General features: G+C 42.2%; 1 protein-coding gene across 2 annotated transcripts in view; it reads right to left on the reverse strand.

Moving 5' to 3' along the window:
- The window catches only part of larp1 (La ribonucleoprotein 1, translational regulator), a 49,861-nt gene extending 31,068 nt beyond the window's left edge, over positions 1-18,793 (reverse strand). For both annotated transcript variants that reach the window (XM_079737962.1, XM_079737961.1), the window contains exon 1: positions 18,257-18,793. In XM_079737962.1, coding sequence (XP_079594088.1) covers positions 18,257-18,647 — 391 coding nt within the window. In that variant the 5' untranslated portion in view covers positions 18,648-18,793. The remainder of the gene's footprint in view (positions 1-18,256) is intronic.
- Positions 18,794-19,077: the final 284 nt, after the last annotated feature.

Genomic DNA, 19,077 nt, shown 5'->3' on the forward strand with positions numbered 1-19,077 from the left:
CAGAGATGTTTACGCACACTCTATATTTAATCCCTAGGACCCTCCCCCTCCACACATTAGCCACTAACAGTGGTCATTCCCTATCCTTCTCACACTCATTGGCCTGCTACAGCTTCCGGATTTGTTGACACGCCCCTTCCTCGTTTAACGTGTAGAAATTAAAAAAATTAAAAGGGCAAATTTACTGGTCTCACAGATGTAAAATTCAGTCGCACACTCAAATTTTGGTCGCAGTCTGGAGCCCTGCTAGGGCTGTACGGTATGGAATAAAATGTATATCACAGTCTGACTTGAGGCATAGATGGTAACGGTATTATATCAAGGTATGTTCATTTTATCTTCTAATTTCGATATAAATGCTTCTGAAGGGGTAAAATACTGTTTTAGGCAGCAATACTACATAGAAAAAATCTTTCAAAATCTTTTCTCCAGTTACTTCCATCTCTGAAAAACACTAATGTTTAATAGTATGGATTTCTTTCTCCACTTCCCGTATAGTTTTGGCATCTCAATTTCGCTGAAGTGTGTGCAGGCAGGTAACGCGTACCTGGGATAGAGTGTTTGACCATCTCTTTAAAGCCTTCTGTATCAACTTTACGTAAAGGGGACCATGTCCTTACACAGATAGACAGTGACAGCGTTTGTCATCTCGTTCCACCACTGGCTTTTTTTGTTGTAAGGACTGGCTTTGGAAAATGCCTGCGGAAGCGATGTCTGAGATGCAGCGACAGCTTCACGCTACTAGTGTGTCTCGGACAGTGTGCGCAAGCACGCAGGCACGCAGCAAGCGCACCTGCGTGCTTGCGCAACGGCATACTGCCTGAGAAGGCAGTATCGCTGTCAAATCTGTCCCTGGGAAAAGTAACTTTACTTTTTACATGTAAAAGTAGTTACGTTATTGTATTAACGCGTTACTTTGTAACACGTTACATACAACACTGACTAGCGGTCACACCGGTCTCCCAGTAATGTCAAAATCCATACCGTAGCGCAAATTCACACCGGTGTACTTTCTATACCGTTTATACTGTACATCCCTAAAACAAACTAGGATTGTTAGCTGTAACAAATTGGTACTTACAGACTACACAAGCCACCCTACCACCGTGACTGCACTGCCCCTGCTCCCGACCCCAGAGACCGCACTTCCCCTGGGACCGACCCCATAGACCGCCCTTCCCCTGGGACCGACCCCAGAGACCGCCCTTCCCCTGGGACCGACCCCAGAGACCGCCCTTCCTTTGGGACCGACCCCAGCGACCGCCCTTCCCCTGGGACCGACCCCAGAGACCGCCCTTCCCCTGGGACCGACCCCAGAGACCGCCCTTCCTTTGGGACCGACCCCAGAGACCGCCCTTCCCCTGGGACCGACCCCAGAGACCGCCCTTCCCCTGGGACCGACCCCAGAGACCGCCCTTCCCCTGGGACCGGCCCCAGAGACCGCCCTTCCCCTGGGACCGACCCCAGAGACCGCCCTTCCCCTGGGACCGACCCCAGAGATCCCACTTCCCCTGCGACGGCCCTTCCCCGAGTCCGCCCCAGAGACCGCCTGGCCCCCCAAGACCGCCCAAGAGACCACCCTACCCCCGTGACCACCCTGCCCCGCACCGGCCCTTTTCCAACAAGTCGCAGAGCTACATCAATAGTGGCGATGAAAATAAGGGTCCCGAAGATATTCGGAGTGATCTGAGTGACCGGTCAACAGCAAAATGCTGTTAATATGCAAATTTGAGCAAGGGCGCATAGTTAGGATTTACATAAATTCACACCAGGTGTATGATGCCATCTTTGGAAATACCGACCCACAACTTTGCACACTTGGTGGATGGTTTCTATGTGCCTAAATAGTATTCAGGTCCATGCCTTGTGAAGTTGAATTATGATGGATACATATTGCTGAAATCAAAATATTACATAATTTGATTTCCGCATAAAACTGCCTTTTAATATTTTCGGGGAAATTTACCCAATATCATGTAATCAGGCATGTCCATGGAGCACATGTATGATAGCGTCATTTGAGCTTGTGAATAATTAAAAAAAAAAAAAAACCCAAAATTATCACTGTACGGAAGAAAAGTCCAGACAGACATTATGGGTCCACTAGGCAAAAATAAGAAATTAGGAATGGAAGACCAGGTTCAGAAATGTTGGTACAAATGAAGGGAAAAAAAAATAATAATATCCAGTACAAATACAATAGGCATCCACAGATACTAGCCTGCACACTACAGCAGACTGAACACAAGCTACTCAATGCACCTTGTGAGCAGATCTCTGCCCTGCTGATATTTTAGGAGTTTGCTGTGGTATCGTTTCAGTATTGGTTTTGAGATATTAGGGCAGTTATCGTACCAAAGTCAGAACTTTGGATTCTTGAAAGCTAATGAAGACCAGTTCAAGAAAAACCGCCTACTAACTTGTGTTTAAATGATTAGTTTGTTTATTTAAGTTATTATTTGTTCATTGATGAACCGCTTTTTCACTAAGTGAAGCTATTACAGTTATAAATTATTTTGCTTTCATTTGCTGATGGTCCTACATAGGGCTGCTCGATTTTGGAAAAAATGAGAATCACGATTTTTTATCTTTTTGTCAAGATTGAAATCACGATTCTTCAAACGATTCTTTTTGAGTTTGAAAATAAAATGCATTTATTCGGCATTTCCAAAAAAAAACACGGTAACTGAGTTTCAAAATTCTTGAACTACACAGTACACAAACTGTTCAAATAGAAAAATAGAAAATGTTCAAATTGAAAATAATGTACAAATAAATATGTCTCCAGCTGATCTGTAATTTCTATAAAACCTTCAATGAATAAAATAAATATACTAGAAAATTAAAGACAGAACAATCGGTTGTAATCGACGTCTGTCCAGCTGTCGTCGGGTTGTGGTCTTGGGTTTGTTTCTTTGCCAATTCGTCGTAAGCGACTTTGTGAATGCGTCTGAGGCCCCGTCCACACTAATCCGGGTAAAAAATAAAAACGCACATCCGCAATGAAAACGATCTCCGTCCACACTATCGTTTTCGGAATGTTTTGCATCCACGTTCCAAACTGAAATTATTTTGATAAACAGTTGTTGTCATGGTTACGCAACTCCGCCACGCCTCTCTGTTTAGATTACAGGCGCTTGATCAGCTGATATTTACAGTTGATCAGCTGGTTAATCATTTTCTGCCACTCCAAGTACGGTTTGAACTGCCGTCTTTCAGCGTTGGAGCAACGAATATGTTTGAGCCAATATGTCGAGTTGTATCTGGAGATAAATTAGTACATTGTACAGAGAGATCATCATTTGCATTTCAACTGCCAATTTTTTGATGCGGTCTCGGTCTCGAGCGCAAGCTTGTGGCAGCGTCATGGCACAGTGTCATAGCAACCGAACGTCATTGTTTCTGAAAGCCTCCGTCTACCCTGTCCACACTACAACGCGAACCCAGCGTTTTCACATTTATCCACCTAAGCGATCGTTTTCGAAAAGCATCGTTTTCAGTGTCGGAATTCTCAGTTTAAGTGGACGGAAGGGCTAAACGGATAAATATTTATGCGTTTGTAGATTTACCCGGGTTAGTGTGGACGGGGCCTTAGGTGATTAAACAAGTTTGTCATGTTTCCAAGGGGTGCAGATATAACATTGTAGCACATTTTGCACATTATGTGGGCCTGTGCCTCGTCGGCCCTCGTCGGCTTCTCCGAATCCGAAGTGTTGCCATATTAGAGAACTTGTTTTACCCTTTTTATCGAGTAAACGCGGCTGTCCTCCCTCTGCCATCTCGCTTGTGCTGTTTTCTGAATAAGGTCACCACACACACAGCTCAAGGGGCTGCGTTGAATGCTCTGGGGGAGGGACTGAATTGCGCATGCGCGTCTCTTTCACAAAACGGTAAATTCCAAAAGAATCGTTCCAACTCGATTTTATTAATTTGGAGATTGTTCGACCCAAGAATCGAAATTGTGATCAAAATTTGATTGATTGCACAGCCCTAGTCCTACATATTCCAGTGTAGAGCCCTTGCAGAGGATCCTGATGTACCCCACTCTGATGACCCCTACGTATTCAGCTGTAAATTAGTTTGCCATTGGCTATTCAAGAGTAAAATGAAAATGTTCCATCTTCCAAATGCTTTTTTTTTATGTGCCGATTACAGGAGCAGATCACGTGACTGGAAAACGATTGTGCACTTTACGGATCTGGGTCGACCTGCGCCCTAATTATGTTCCGTCATGAGCCAACTATCTCAATAAAAAGGTAGTCTACCCTTCCCTATAAACATACAGCCTGTTTCAATGATCTCGCTCATGAGATAATAACCAGCCTGCAGCTCACTGGCTTCACTCTTTTTGTATGACGCAAAACAAAGAGTAGTCCTATTCTTGTCATAAGTCACACATCCCCATTTTTGTTGAAAATGCATCTATAACCTCATAGGACAAGGCTGCTCCCCACAAATTCCTTCTGCTTGAAACTAACGGGCTGCTCCACCACTTTAACAGAAGATGAGCAAGGGCGATTTCCTAAACAACCCATTCAGACCGGATCACGCATCTGTGCGTGTTTACCTTTAAGACCGGATTGCGCATCAATACGTGTTTACCATTAACCCATTTGTACCGGCTGCGCGGAGCAACATTGTATCTACTAGATACAATGTTGCGCCGCACAGCAGTCGGTACAAATGGGTTGAGTCTCTAAAAGTGCAAAATCTAAGCATTACGTGGCCGAAGGATTTCAGCCATAGAACTGATATGTAAACATAGATCTACAATGTGAAGAAAACTAGACTTTATGGAAACCTCAACTTTCCAACAATCAGCTGAACCACAGGAAGAGAATAAGTGAATCAATGGACAGCCCTCCTTTCATGGAGCGACAGCCAAGCGTTGCGTGTTCCCTGAATACAATTCCATTATAATTTTGATGTTCTGCCATAGTGTTCTATATTAAACCATGTGAAATGGTATGCACTTCCTTTGAATACTGGTTAATCTTTTCTTTACGTTTTGGCAGATTCGTTTGTTGCAATTGTTAAATTACTCATGTGTCCAAAACTCCTTCAATAAATGTTAATCAATAATTTATAAATAGTTTAATTAACCGTTGATTAACAGTTTTATGGCCTGAAGTAGTCAAATGGAATGACCTTTGTGAGCTTTTTTGAAAAAAATAAAAAGGAAGTACTTCCTTTTTATTTTTCTTTTATTACTTTTATTTTTTTCCTTGAGGAGAAAGAACTTCTTTCTCCTCATTTGAGTTGTTATATTTCTATAAAAAAAACTCACCATAACATATCGTTTACTTGATTGAATTAAAATCTTAACACGAGACCTGCAGCTGTGCTAGCCATGTGATAGCCATGTGCAATGCGTTAACATGTCCACACCACATCATCTTCATACTTATGTTTGAACAGCATCTTTTAATCCAACATGCAAGAAGGGGTTTTTCATATAATGGAATATAACATCCTGAAATGTAGAAGGGGAAGTCATTTATGCCAAACCTTGGTCTAGCTTTCCCCTTAAACAATGTGATCCCATATTCAGAAGACCTTAAGGACAACACCAGACTGGGTAATTAAACCATCGTAACTCTGGGCTTCACTCAAACCTCTGTTACCAATTTGTCGAAATGTGTCTGCCATAGAGCATTTAGCATCAGCGTGCCTCAAGACGTTGCACTTTTCCCATGCTTGTAATAAGATGGCAATGAAGGGCAACGTGAATATCAAATATAGCTAGCATTATGTACACCAGCCATTCTTCTAAGTAGAGAACTTTAATGCATGCTTTAAGGCCGATTCATACCTCCGGATCCGGACGAAATTCGTCCGTACCAAACGTTGTCTCCGGAACTACCCTTCATACCGCCGTCTGGTTTCAGCGTTGTAAGGGATGTTACTCAATACATCCTCTAGAGGGTAGTGACTGTCGTGTCACAAATTACCGGCATCGATAATCGCAAACATGGCATCTGTAGAGGAGATGATTTTGCTTTGTGTCATCCGAAATCTGCAAAAAGTAAGGCGCAAATAGTGTAGGCCTACGCGGCAGTCATTGTGACACCCCTCATCTACCCGCAGATTGTTGTGCCATTTTTAAATGAACAGTTAGTATTACAACTCAATGCCAAAGCAGGTGAACAATAAAATAAAAAGGTCAGGTATATAGTATAATATAAGTATAAATGTTAAATAAAATATATATATACATATCAGATATTATACTACTCTCTATTTTCGCAAATGGTTGGACTTCTGACTCTATACTGACGCCTCGATTTCCGTTGGTATTGCTCCGTTTCTCGGCGGACCCACTGACGGATGAAACGACCTCCGGGACAGGACGAAAGGGCTCCTATCCGTATTAACCGTAGGGTGTGAATGGGCCTTTAGTCTGTTCTTGGGTGAGAAACCACCTTGTGAACAACAAGAATGGACAGGTGGGTGTTATCAAGCCAATGTGTACTAGGCTCTGGCTCTGATAAAGCTTGTCCCTTCATTCCTTAAGCTCAAGGATATGCTAGGTGTAGGGCTGTGCGATATTTTCAATCAATTTCATGTTTACTCTCCTATGCTTGAATGAAATGGCTGAACCAAAAAAAATAAGATTCATAAAAGTTTGAGACTTGTTTTGCCTAAAAAAAGAAGGTGAACCAGATGTTTTAATTGGGATTCAAACACTTAAAAAATGAGGTTTGTGCGGCGACTTCTAGGAAAAAGTGTGAAACTTCTAGGGAAAAACTTTGTGGTGTAATGCGCCACACACCATGTTATAGTATAGTTGTCCGGGAAGCCCAACTCTCTCCCGGACACGATCATCAAAATCAACAGCTGTCCACCACCAGAAGAAGCCTAGCCCATTTATCCAGTAGGGAAAAAGTGGGTTCATTAAGATGCTGCTAATTACGCTCTTTTAAAATATACAAAAGTTTAATTAGAAAATTGTCCAATAATTTGAAAATAACATTAGATTTTTAGGCCAAATTACCAAGTTGGGTCATGTAATGGGATGCGTTGGAAACGTTCTTTATAGGGATAGGTCAGAATATTTGATTATTCGTTCCCGAGGGTCAAAGTCGATTTTTAACATTTGGACCGTTAACATTTTTTCCAATTCAAATAAAAAAGAATTAACGGACAGAACTAATGTTGGACAGTTGTCCAAGGGCATTATCCCGCTTATACCATGGTCACTTGCCATAGAAAATAAATTAAGACTTTCATTTATAGGAGGATTATTTGTTTATCAACACGGCGGATGCGCGCGCAGAATGATCACAAAAAGAAAATTAGTTTGACCGGTTGCCATGGATATCTGTGTGGTTAATTTGCAGTTGCGGTGTTAATTAGCGATGTTGTTAGCTTACTGTTACATTAAACTGTAATCAGAAAACGCGGTTATATGCTATAGACCCTATAGTATCTGTGGTATAAAGGGGACGAATTTCGAATTATAAATATGTACACTTTCTGTTGAAAGTGTAGACCGTCGCTATTCCCATTGAAACGAATGGCGCGGTGATTATTCTTCAAAACGAGAGCTGGTAAATTGTGAAAAATGAATTAAACTGTAATCAGACAACGCGGTTATATGATATAGACCCTAGAGTATCTGTGGTATAAAGGCTGGGACGAATTTTGAATTATAAATATGTACACTTTATGTTGAAAGTATAGACCGTCGCGATTCAGCCTTTAAACCACAGATACTATAGGGTCTACTGAATATAACCGCGTTGTCTGATTACAGTTTAATGCATTTTTCACAATTTACCAGCTCTCGTTTTGAAGGCTGAACAGATAATTTGACTGGAACTACTTAGCAGGTAGTTTGTTTTTTTGCGTTTAAGATACTGTGATTTCTTTCCGACGATTCCATGGCTGCTTTTGTGAATGTCGGCACACTTCGAATAATCGATTGTTCGTTCATACCACCCACCAATTATTCAGCCATGAAAAATTTGCCTTAACATGAAGCACTATATTTGGTACTTTATTTATACTATTGTATATCTTTTCAAAAATGTTGGCTGAGGCTGTAGGGAGAGTTAGTTAGTGATAGTTGTTTAGGTCTGGTCCAGGCTGGCTACGATCCCCTCGTGCTTGCCAAAGTAACATTTGGATGGCATCTCTACAAACCTTTTACATGCTCCCACTAGTATAAATACTGCAGCAGGAGGAAGGTCGCTGACACCCTTTTGGGGTGCAGCCCTTAATCGCTTATGTATTTCGATTAATGGCCCCAAAACTAAATGCACAGTAAGGTTTGAATTATAAAAACATGCCTTATAGCATAATAGGCTTTTAGTTAGGCAAAATGTTACTCAACAGATAACAGACCGGCTGAAATACAAAAGGCTGATCCTCAACTTCCCACACCTGTGTTTAAAGTGGGTCAAACGAGTCCAGTTAATCAAACTGCCCATCTCTACTGTGCAGTAGCGTTAGCTGTACATGAGAAATATTTCTACATTGGAAAGCTGCAAAGATTCTAGTCACTGATAAAGAATGTTGTCATCTGAAATGCAACGAGGTGTAAAGAGATACAATTGAGCCCAACAGGAAATCTGGAAAACTAAAGTTCACTGCCAATTTGGCAGTGGAAAAACAAACAATGTACTTTTCTAAGCAGAGAATCCACAGGGCTGCTGAGCGAGGATTTGTTCCTGTACTCTGATAGAGATAAGTACAGCAACGTGTCCCAAGCAGGGAAGAGCCATGCGCGGGTCCAGCTGTGAGCGGCTTTTCAGCGGGGTCGTCAGAGTAGATGGGACAGCTGCTGGGAACAGGAGCTTTCTCTCCAGACTGTGTCCAGTGACCCCCCACTACACAGTACTACCAGGTCAGATAGGACCTTACACCAGTAAGGGCCTTTTTCCATTATTCTACACTGGCCTGGCTTTACTCTTCACTGGACAGCCGAGCGTAGCGGGAATACACATCTCCATTACAACAAGATATATTTTTCCCTGATGACACCTTTGTCATGTCCATCGACACAAACGCACATTGTAGCCCGGGGAGTTTTGTTATAGCCTACTGTGACATTTGATTCATTTGTTTGAGACACATTTTAGATGTTTGGGTTGTTTCAGACAAACAGACTGAACAAGCAATGATATCCACAATGATTTAATTCAAATAAGTCTTGTTTACACGATGGTCAATGTTTTACACGTTTCCAGAGGGCCAGAGTAGCTCCTTGATATTAGGAGAAAACACGTTGAATATCAATATCAGCGATTCAGTGTGAAATATTGTCCAAAGACCAGTCTTTAGACCAAGACAAATCTGAAAGACTATCTGCCTTCCTTAACCTTTTCAATCAACTTGTATAGTTATAGCAACACAACAATTAAAACAAATCAAGCATTAACATGGGTCATCTTGTGAACGACACTGCAAAACGTGGGCGTGATGGAAATACAAACCAGTATGGCATGGTTTGACTCTGCCCGGTCTAAATGGGCCAATGGAAACGGGCCGCAGTAAGCAGTGACTGGTCGTGGCCATCAGCAAAGGCCAGACACAAACTATAATCACACACTAGACGATCAACGAAGAAAAGCTGTAAATATACTTCTCATTTAGAGGCTGCCAACATAGACAAATGGATCAGTCTGCATGTGAATACATCTGTTGTAGGGTCAACAGACATTATGTACATTTAAGATATAGTCAAGCCCTGGGATTAAAACCTGGCATATCCCGAACTGTCACTGTACAAATCTCTAATTTTACATTGACTGAAACAAACAAAACAAACTTCACCCTGCCACTGCTGGAGTATTCTCTGCGTTTCCCACATCCCCTCCATGTTGGCCAGTTGTGACAGTAAGAAGTCGTGGCTTGCAGTGCACATGCATGGGCAGGGACTTCTATTAACATTAGCTTAGAGCACCACCCACAGCTGCGTCCGATTTGTTTGCCCTTACCATTAGCCCACTTTCAGAGGGTCCGATGTTGAAAGGACTGGGTCAGAGTCAATATGACCTTTAATTGACATCTTCAATTACCATTATTCTTCAATTTTCCATCAAGCAATAAATTAGTAATTGAATACGTTTTTCTAGTTATTTTTTAACGTGCATGCACTTTAACTGCGATATAACACTGTTTGACAGAACATGAATTCGGATACAACGTGGCACGCTGTTGGACAATTTTCCGTTAGAGTGGTGATTTCTCCATAACATTCCCTATAAATACGCAATGAAGGATAGAATTGACGGCAAAGCAGAAATGAACAGCAGAGCAGACACTGGACGAATATACAATCCAAGTCTCTGAAGTTCTGTCAGATGGGCCCCTCATTGCAGCGGCCACAGGCACAGCATCCACCACAGAGGTAGAAGGAGAGGCGGTTTTGTCATTTATTTTCTTTAACATCTAAAGATGGACAGTGAGAGTCGTGTTTTAACACGCTATCGGGAATAAGGTGGTCATAGTTTTGTGGACCCAACGACAGCGTTGGATCGCTCTTTGAGGGTAAACAACTTTTTAGCCATTGGGCGCACAAATGTAACTTGCCACAGCTCTCTCCTACAGATAAACAATCAGCAGATAGACCTTTAAAGTGGCTTGATAACATGTTCAAAGTACATGGTAGTTGATGGTTTTCATTTGTTTTTCAAAGTGGTTTGGCATGCTTAAAGCCATTTTTTTTAATTAGTTTAACACAAAACTTGAAGAGCAAAGGTAGTGATTCAGAGCTGGATTATTGCAGCACCAACGTAAACTAATGTATTAATGAGTAGTGCTGTTGCACAACCTTGTAGAGTGTTCTCCAGGCAGGCAGACTGACATAAAATCCTCCAAGCAGGAGTGGCGAAAGCAAAGGAAGAGAGGCCCATCCACTAGAACCAAATATGGAGCAAGTGACAGCCAGACAAGTGCATGCTAGCAAACAGCCTTGCCTGCTAGCCAAGACAGCTGACACACACATACACAGCTTAAAGGACTCCTCACTGGTGTCACGTGACCAGTGACATCACCTGCAGAGCAAGAACCTCTGGAAGAAAGACGGTGGAGATCAACTGTTGGACAGGGTGAGATATCCAGAACGGATGTTTAACCTGTGTATCTTAATTACTGTTAGCATTGGTATTTTCTACATACATAAAATTGTGGAAAATTTTAGGTCATTCAAAAAAAAAAATACACTGGTATCAATTTGGTAAAAACAAGCGTAGAGTACACTAATTGAAAGAAGGAAGAATGAATTTGTCAGACATCGTCCGCACAATCCTCTCCAGGTTTCCTTACCAGAGAAAGTAATAGTGGTACTGGCCAACCATGTACTAGTGCACCATGTGCATGAATGTGAAAGAAGACATGCATGTATTGTTGATTTTTTACCAGGAAAAGATGGGACTGGAGTAACTGAAGAACCTATTTACCGGCCTATAATTTTTTTGTTAGGATTTTTTACATCAAAGCTCAAGAGGTAGTTTGTGTGGAGAGAGATGTCGAGCCACTGAATAATAAAACACCCATGCAATAAAAACATTAACATTTATATTAAGTTAAAAATTTCAAATGAATATGAGCAGATGAAGGATGCGTGAAGAACCCCATGGCAATATTGAAAAAAAAAAAAAAGGGGGTGCAACGAAATGTGCGACCCAATGAAAAACCCAGTCTTGAGTTGAGAAATAGTTAGCCTTATTAAGCTCTGAAAATGCAATTATAAAATTTTGGAAAAAGGTTGAATAGAAGAGTCCATATTTTTTACCTTATTGAGTCAAACCAAGTGGATTTCTAAAAACACTGGTATACCACAATACCGCCCAAGCCTAACCCCTTTCAGGCATGGATTGATCAGTAAAGCTATAGGACTGAACCGTACACTAAAGGTCTGGACTTGGGTATAAAAATAAATTGGTAAAGTAAAAGATGCATGGCGTGGTCACAAATCACAGGACTCTTATGTCCAATTAAAGCGATGCAATCAATACAGTTTAAAGCGACTCCTTGAGTGCCCATTTAAATCGTGTTGTCCCAATTTGAATATACCAATATCTACCAATGCCAACAACCCACACCCTTGGCCCGTACTAACACTCCTCCCTGTAGAAAGAGCTTCACAACTTCACAAGACCCATGTTCCTATCAGGGTCTGCAGATACGCCGCCAAGACACTGATAAAAGACACTACAGCTGTAGAATCTCCTGTACAGGCCACTCTCCCAAAGCTGCGGAGGATGTGTACCAGCAGCGCTGTTAGTCCGACCGTTTTGATAACATTCAATAAAATAATTACTCATAACCTACAGTTCAGACATCCGCCAAAATGAAAAAAGGTACTTTTGGGTAGTTGATAACATCCCAGAATCAAGCAGAGAAAGAAGCCATGTCTTGGAGGTTAAGGAGTTATCCGTTGCCACAGCACTACGTTAACCAGGGTAGGCAGAGTTCCCCCTGGGGTCACCAAGTTTACAAAAGTGCCAATCTGCACGAACATCCCAGCGTCAAAACTGAAAGCGTAATGTACAGCAGCATAGCATTCATTCACACATCTGAATAGCAACTCATGCAGTTGGAACGTCTTTTTTCAATAATTACATTGTAGGCTGCCCTAAACAATAGCCAACTTAGACTCAATTCAACTGGATACATCGGCTTATGAAGACCGAAACCGGTAAATAAACTTCTGACAGCAATATCTTCAGCCCACTCATTGGTTAGTCGATTAAAGCATCATAATGCTTTATGTGTCGTATTTAAATGTTTTTGGAGCAATTCAATGAAAGACTTAGAAAATGATGTATTACCAAATTTAATAAATTAATTTATGAACGTAGAGATGGTTAACGGACAAGCCCTTGCTGATAATCCCCGTTATCCTGTATATTTGTTCCTGGACTATACTATGCATCTTTAACTTTCTCCCTTGGCCATTATGTCAAAGACATTTATTTTGTAGCCTTTTATTATAATCTGCCCTAATTATTAATATTATGTAGGGCTGCAACAGCGAATCGATAAAATCGATAAAAATCGATTACTAAAAGCTTTGGCAACGAATTTGTTCATCGATTCGTTGAGTCGCGCGATTATTACGCCACTCTAGGCGCGGCACTGTTTACAGCCAACCGCCGACAGGTTGGTTCATGGTTCAGGCACGCCCACAGCGAGCTTTAGTGTGAGCGACCACAGCTTGTATTTGTCATATCTTAACACTGGACTGTAGTCCTATATAAAAGTGTTGTACCTTCACTGTGTTTGGGTTAAAAAAACTCCTTAAACTCAGTATCCGTCTAGTTCAACGAAAAACGGTCAGCTGCTGCTGCTGCAGACGGGCTCGGAGTCGGCACCGGGTGCATCAACAGTCATTCAAAGCAGCGGTAGTAATCACACAACCGGACGCTGTAGAAAGTCCCGTCAGTTTAAAATAGTAATCCAGTTTTTAAATCCATGTTAAAATCGGCAGGATATAGAGCTAGTTAGCTTAAAAAAAGTCGCAAACAGTGTCAAACGTGACTTGTTCAGGTCGGCTCACTAATAAAATTGATGTGTTCAAATGCAAAACAAAAAAATAAGAAATTTGACATTTTGGCGAAAACCTGTTTTCCCAGCAATATAAAATAGACAGTAAAGATGGAATTATGACCTATTTAACATCCTATCTTGAACTATGATCATCTTATCAGCAATTAAAGCAATAATACAAGTTCTATTTCAAGGAGTCTCGAAAATGGTATCAATATCAATAAAAATTAACGATCACCTGTCACCTGAGAGAAATTAAGATGATTTAATTTATTTTTAACCGTTAGTAGGCCTATATACCGGTTAAAGATCTTATCGGTTGACCGCTCAACCATGGACATCCCTTATATACTGTATATATATAAATGTATATCATACATTGTATGTTTTTTTTGTGTTATTTATCCAAGATATGTTTTTTTTTTATCATTTAATATTACTTTTAATAGTTCTGGGACGTTGGAGCAATAATCTGGTGTTTTTACACTTCAGTCTGCACTGTGAATTTGAAGTAATGTTCAGTTTCTGAATAAAGATGCAGCAGATTTTATCAGATTCATCGATTAATCGAAAAAATAATCGACCGATTAATCGATTATTAAAATAATCGTTAGTTGCAGCCCTAATATTATGCACTGGCTTTCCTCATCAAAACTTTCCAAGACGGCCCATCTAGGAGCGGCCACGTTTCAATTCTCAGGTTTAAACTTTTAGGAATTAACCAGTTCAAATGAGTCAATAAGTAAATGCAGCACCTTTTAAAGTAAGCATTCAGCCCTCAGGGTTCCTAATAGAACAGCTAGGCAGGGGGAGGGGGCGTTAGGATGAAGAGCCAAGAAGTACCGTAGGGCTGCACCTTAAATTGGAAATGGACCAATACTTGTTATAAATCGACTCAGATTGTAAAAATAAATATATATATATATAATGTGCTTTATATTCTAACAGGTTATAGAGGCTGCTGGAGGCAAGATTTGAGAGTTGTTAAGAGAGCAGAAGAGAACATGTTTATTAAAAAACAACACCCTAAAACAATGCTCCCTCCCTCGCAAAGTGTTTCCTTCACACACCTGTGGTGGACCTTGACTGTACATGACAGGCCATCCCCAGACAAGATGCCCTGATCTGTTGGTCATGCAGTCAACTAGAAAAATATATTGTTACATTTCACACACACACACACACACACACACACACACACCTGATGACTAATTTTTAAGAAATGATACTCGAATGATATACTCAAAGCTCTTCGGTCGCCTACAGCACATTCTCAGAGCACGAATCCCAACAGGCAGGGATTGCGTGGATGGCCCTGGTCTGGTGTGAATACTGAGCATAATCAGAAATACTAGAGCTTGCAGTCCACACGGAGACCGGCCACTGATGATTTCATAGATGTATTATATTAATTAGCCGACTGTTTATTATATTAGGCTAAAAGTAACTTTTATTTGAATTATACAAGGCATTTATTTAAAGGCATATATATTTTAAGAATCACAGACATGAACGCGCACATGGTTGTCATCTTGTGAAAGGTGACTTTGTAGGGGCACCTCGTCTACAGACAGCTGTAGCAAAGCCCCCCCCCCCCCCCCCAAAAAAAAAGATGAAGGAATGAAACGGAAGCCATGTCATCTCAATTTTTAAATGTTTTCCCCAAAAAGCTAAATGTCCTAGTAATTATTTAAATACAATTTCTTATTAACTGCCCAACAAAATTACCCACCATCATAGTCAAAATGAATCCTTATGGGTTGTTTGCAAACAATGGTCAACAAAAACAAGCGTCTCGGATGCTCAACTACCACCAACATGAGAACACCTTCTCGCAGGGCAGGCATGATGGCACGCTGCACTGCAATGGAGTCTGAGACGCAGTTGCTTCGACCAACACCTCGTAAACCAGGATACAAAAACAAATGTGTGTCAAATCGCAAAGAGGCTGTCTATTTTTTTAAATTATTATGCATTAACAAAGTAGAAAACTCTCGTAAGGAAAGAAAACATACTACCCCCCCCCCCGCTCCTTGACTAAGACATTTTCTGGGGGAAACACTGTACTTTTTATTTTAAACTCACGTTATACCAAATTAAAACAATAAGGCTCCAAGAAATAGTACTAATTCAAAGAATACCATTGTGGAAAGTCCTTTCTATTGTTCCTAGTACTGGGGGAACTGACCCTTAGAATAAAGTGGGACTCATTGGGCCTTTGTGGATGTTTCTGCAGCCATTAAAGGAATGATAACGTATCAAAATGAACACATTGGTCTCTCCAGACCAGTTCTGTTTGACCAGGACTTAAAGACAAGTCATCTCACAGGACAACCTCACTCTTCCATACCACCCACTTAAATAAGCTTGAAATTGATGAAATACCAGATTTCCTCAAATATAGTTTGACCTTTAAGAGGTTCCTAAAAATATTTTTAGGAACCTCTTAAAAGTTGTGCCGAACCTTCAGATTATAGACAAATTTAACTTGATATAAATTTGGCAGTTCATGTGTAAACATTTTAAGGGTTTTGCTCTTCAGTGGAGTGCATTACATGAAAACATTTTCTGGGTTTATTGAAAGGACACAAAACACATGTTTACACAAATGAGGTCATGTTATTTGACTTCACAAGGGCACATGTGTGTGCCCTTGTTCTGAGGTTTTGCACCGAATATGGTACAGGACACGTGCAGATCTACTCTACTGCTGCTTAACGCTGTTTTAGGAAGATATACTTGAAATATCATGATGGGTTGCATGATCTGTGACATGTTTAAAGGGATATTTAACAACAATGGAAACCTCATATGCTTAACCTGAAATGCCAAGAAGATCAATAAAAGTGGTACCTTACTACATTCATTTAGCTGACGCTAGAGATCTAAGAAACATAGCTCAACAGATGCGTGTATATGAAAACCCTTGCTTTGCATTACTGCATTTATTTACAAACAATGGAATACAACAGTACAATGCTTTATCGATTTTTCGACAAGAACATCAGTTCAGTTTCCCTTATCAGGTCATTCTAGCAGACATGTTCGCCATGGTACAACCTTTTAATACATTTATATCGACTATAACCTGGTAAACAAACTCCACTTTTATGTGACCCAAAGCATTATAAACTGCATCTGCCAGCCATCTTATCCAGCCTAGTGATACAAGTTGTATAAATTGTCCTTCAACGAGGCAGGAGTAAACTTTTAGTTTGGCCAACTTGCAACACATTATGGCCTAGCTCACCAACAATACACAGCAGACAGCTGCACGTCAATGGGGGGATGGTGGGTCGCTACACGGACAGCATGGGGGACACACGCGTGGAGAGTCAACACCACGTCGCCTCTACAGCGCACCACGTTGCCAAGTGGGATCATGGGACAGAGACGTCGTCATGTTCACGTCCACAGCAAAGCAGCTACACGTTTCAAATCACTGTCAATAGACCAACATGTGTCACATTACCCTTTACCACATGTATGGCAAACCTGGCCGTGCGAGCATTCTCGACTCACGCCATAAGACGTTCTGAACGGAATGATGTGTTGGCTAGTTAGCCTAGCTTGTTATGCATTACGATTCAAATGATCGATGTGGCGTTGAGAATAGATTAACCAAACAGTCTCTAATGGACCTGCGCAAGGCACCACTAATTTTCGTAAGAAAAGGGTTCACCTCCCACGTTACGCATCAAAGCCCGCAGCCTGAAGGCCAGCGCCATTGTCCCCATGCTGCCCGGAACACGTGGAGGAACACGTGATGCTCCCGATAAGCTGCTCGTCTTAATGCTAACACCCCAAACCTTTTAGGACCATCGTTCAGACTCCAGGAGCATTGCCTTGTAATAAAGCCGATCTGAAGGTAAACGCGTCGTGCAATGTGAGAAAAGCACCGTTGAGCGTCCATTACCCAGGGCTAAGCTAGCCCACTCATAGGGAGGCCTTGCGGTGGGACTAGGCCCAGGAGGACTTTGAGCTATTGTTAGCTAGCCTGGTAGCTAGGCAGACACCCAGAACCTCCTCGGATCCAATGCTGGACATCAGATGACCCCGCAGCAGACTAGCGAGTGGCAGTCCAACATGCAGAACCCGATGTTAAAACACGCACATGAGAAACTAAGTGTTGTCCCCGTTTAGACGAGGATGGGGGGCGGGCAGGGCTGTTTACAGGACTCACACTGGGCGGACAGACAGACCAACGTGAGGCTCCCAACAGTGGAGCATGGGTGTAGAAACAGCCATGCTCCATGGTTTACCTACATCAATCACAACGTAAAAAACCATCGTTTATGATGATGACACCTTCAACAAACTCCATGAATAGCTCCACTGCTACACAACAAAACGTGTCGATCCAACGCATGAAGCTGTTGATAGAGATGTTTAACTGGATTAGATGAGTTTTAAGCACCGTTTGGTGGGATCAACCCAGTAGTCCCACACTGCAGCCGCCTCTATCTGTTATGTTCCCCACAGCCCGCTAGTCAACGTGTCTTTTGCACCAGTTCCTCGTGTTATCACTATAGACAGAACTGGGAACAGCACATTTCTTCTATATATAGCCAGGTAACCAAGCAGCGGTCGTCAGACAAGAGACCAAGCATACCAGTGCAGCCATTTACTCCCAACTGGAGCTCCGCTTGCCCAAAACGGACCCTCGACAGCTGGTTTGTCATCAGCCAACCAAAACGTACACGTTAGTTACCCTCATAATCCGTCCAGAGAGACACAAACACAGAAGGAGGATACACACCATGAGCTTGTCCGTTCACGTTGACCACGGTTACCGCATTCATCTTCTTAGTCCATGGGTTCACCTTGGGCGGGGGGGCTTCAGTAAATTCCTTTGGGTTGCCTTTAGAAGAGTCCTCCGTTTGGTTGTTAAAAACCATCTGATCCGACGTCAGGCTGTCTTTGCCCTGGCTGTGGCTCTCCTCTGTCCCCTGTTTTGGGGTCTCCTCGTTGTCGGCGGTGTCCTGCTCCGGGTCGTCCGTCCTGGAGCGGCTCCCCGCAACGTCAGTACTCCTTCGCTTCGCCCCTGCCTCGGAACACACCTCATCGTGGAGCATGTTGCCCGCATGTCCATGCTCCTCTTGCTTGACAAGAGGGTTGTTGGGCAATAGAGCCTCCACCTGAGTGGCCATTTCCCCCTTTCCTCACGACACCCCCAAATTCGCCTTCAATTCGGGAAGGAAAATGAAGTATTCGGTGGAATCGCCTGGTATCAGCTGCTTCTCCACTCCACCCCTAGACCAAGTAACCTTCAGTCTAAGACGCAGAGTGGTCAATGCTAAATTAAAACATATAAAACGCCCGGTATTCTCTCAAAATTACAACCTTATCTCTACCACTAGTAGCAATATGGATGATCCCCACCACGCGATAGAAGGGTGCGCGCACGCACGACGTAAGGGGAGTAGCCACGTACCACGGGCACGCGCAGCAGGGCTGAAGCCACGGTGACGCTGGTCTCGCCCTCCTAGAGGAGCGAGTTTGTAAGAATCCACCCAGAATCCACCAAAAAAACCAACGCACATTCCCACACACAAAAAAACTCAACACACAAGCACGTGT

The sequence above is a fragment of the Pollachius pollachius genome, assembly GCF_949987615.1.
Source record: "Pollachius pollachius genome assembly, chromosome: 6".
Classification (NCBI taxonomy): Eukaryota; Metazoa; Chordata; class Actinopteri; order Gadiformes; family Gadidae; genus Pollachius; species Pollachius pollachius.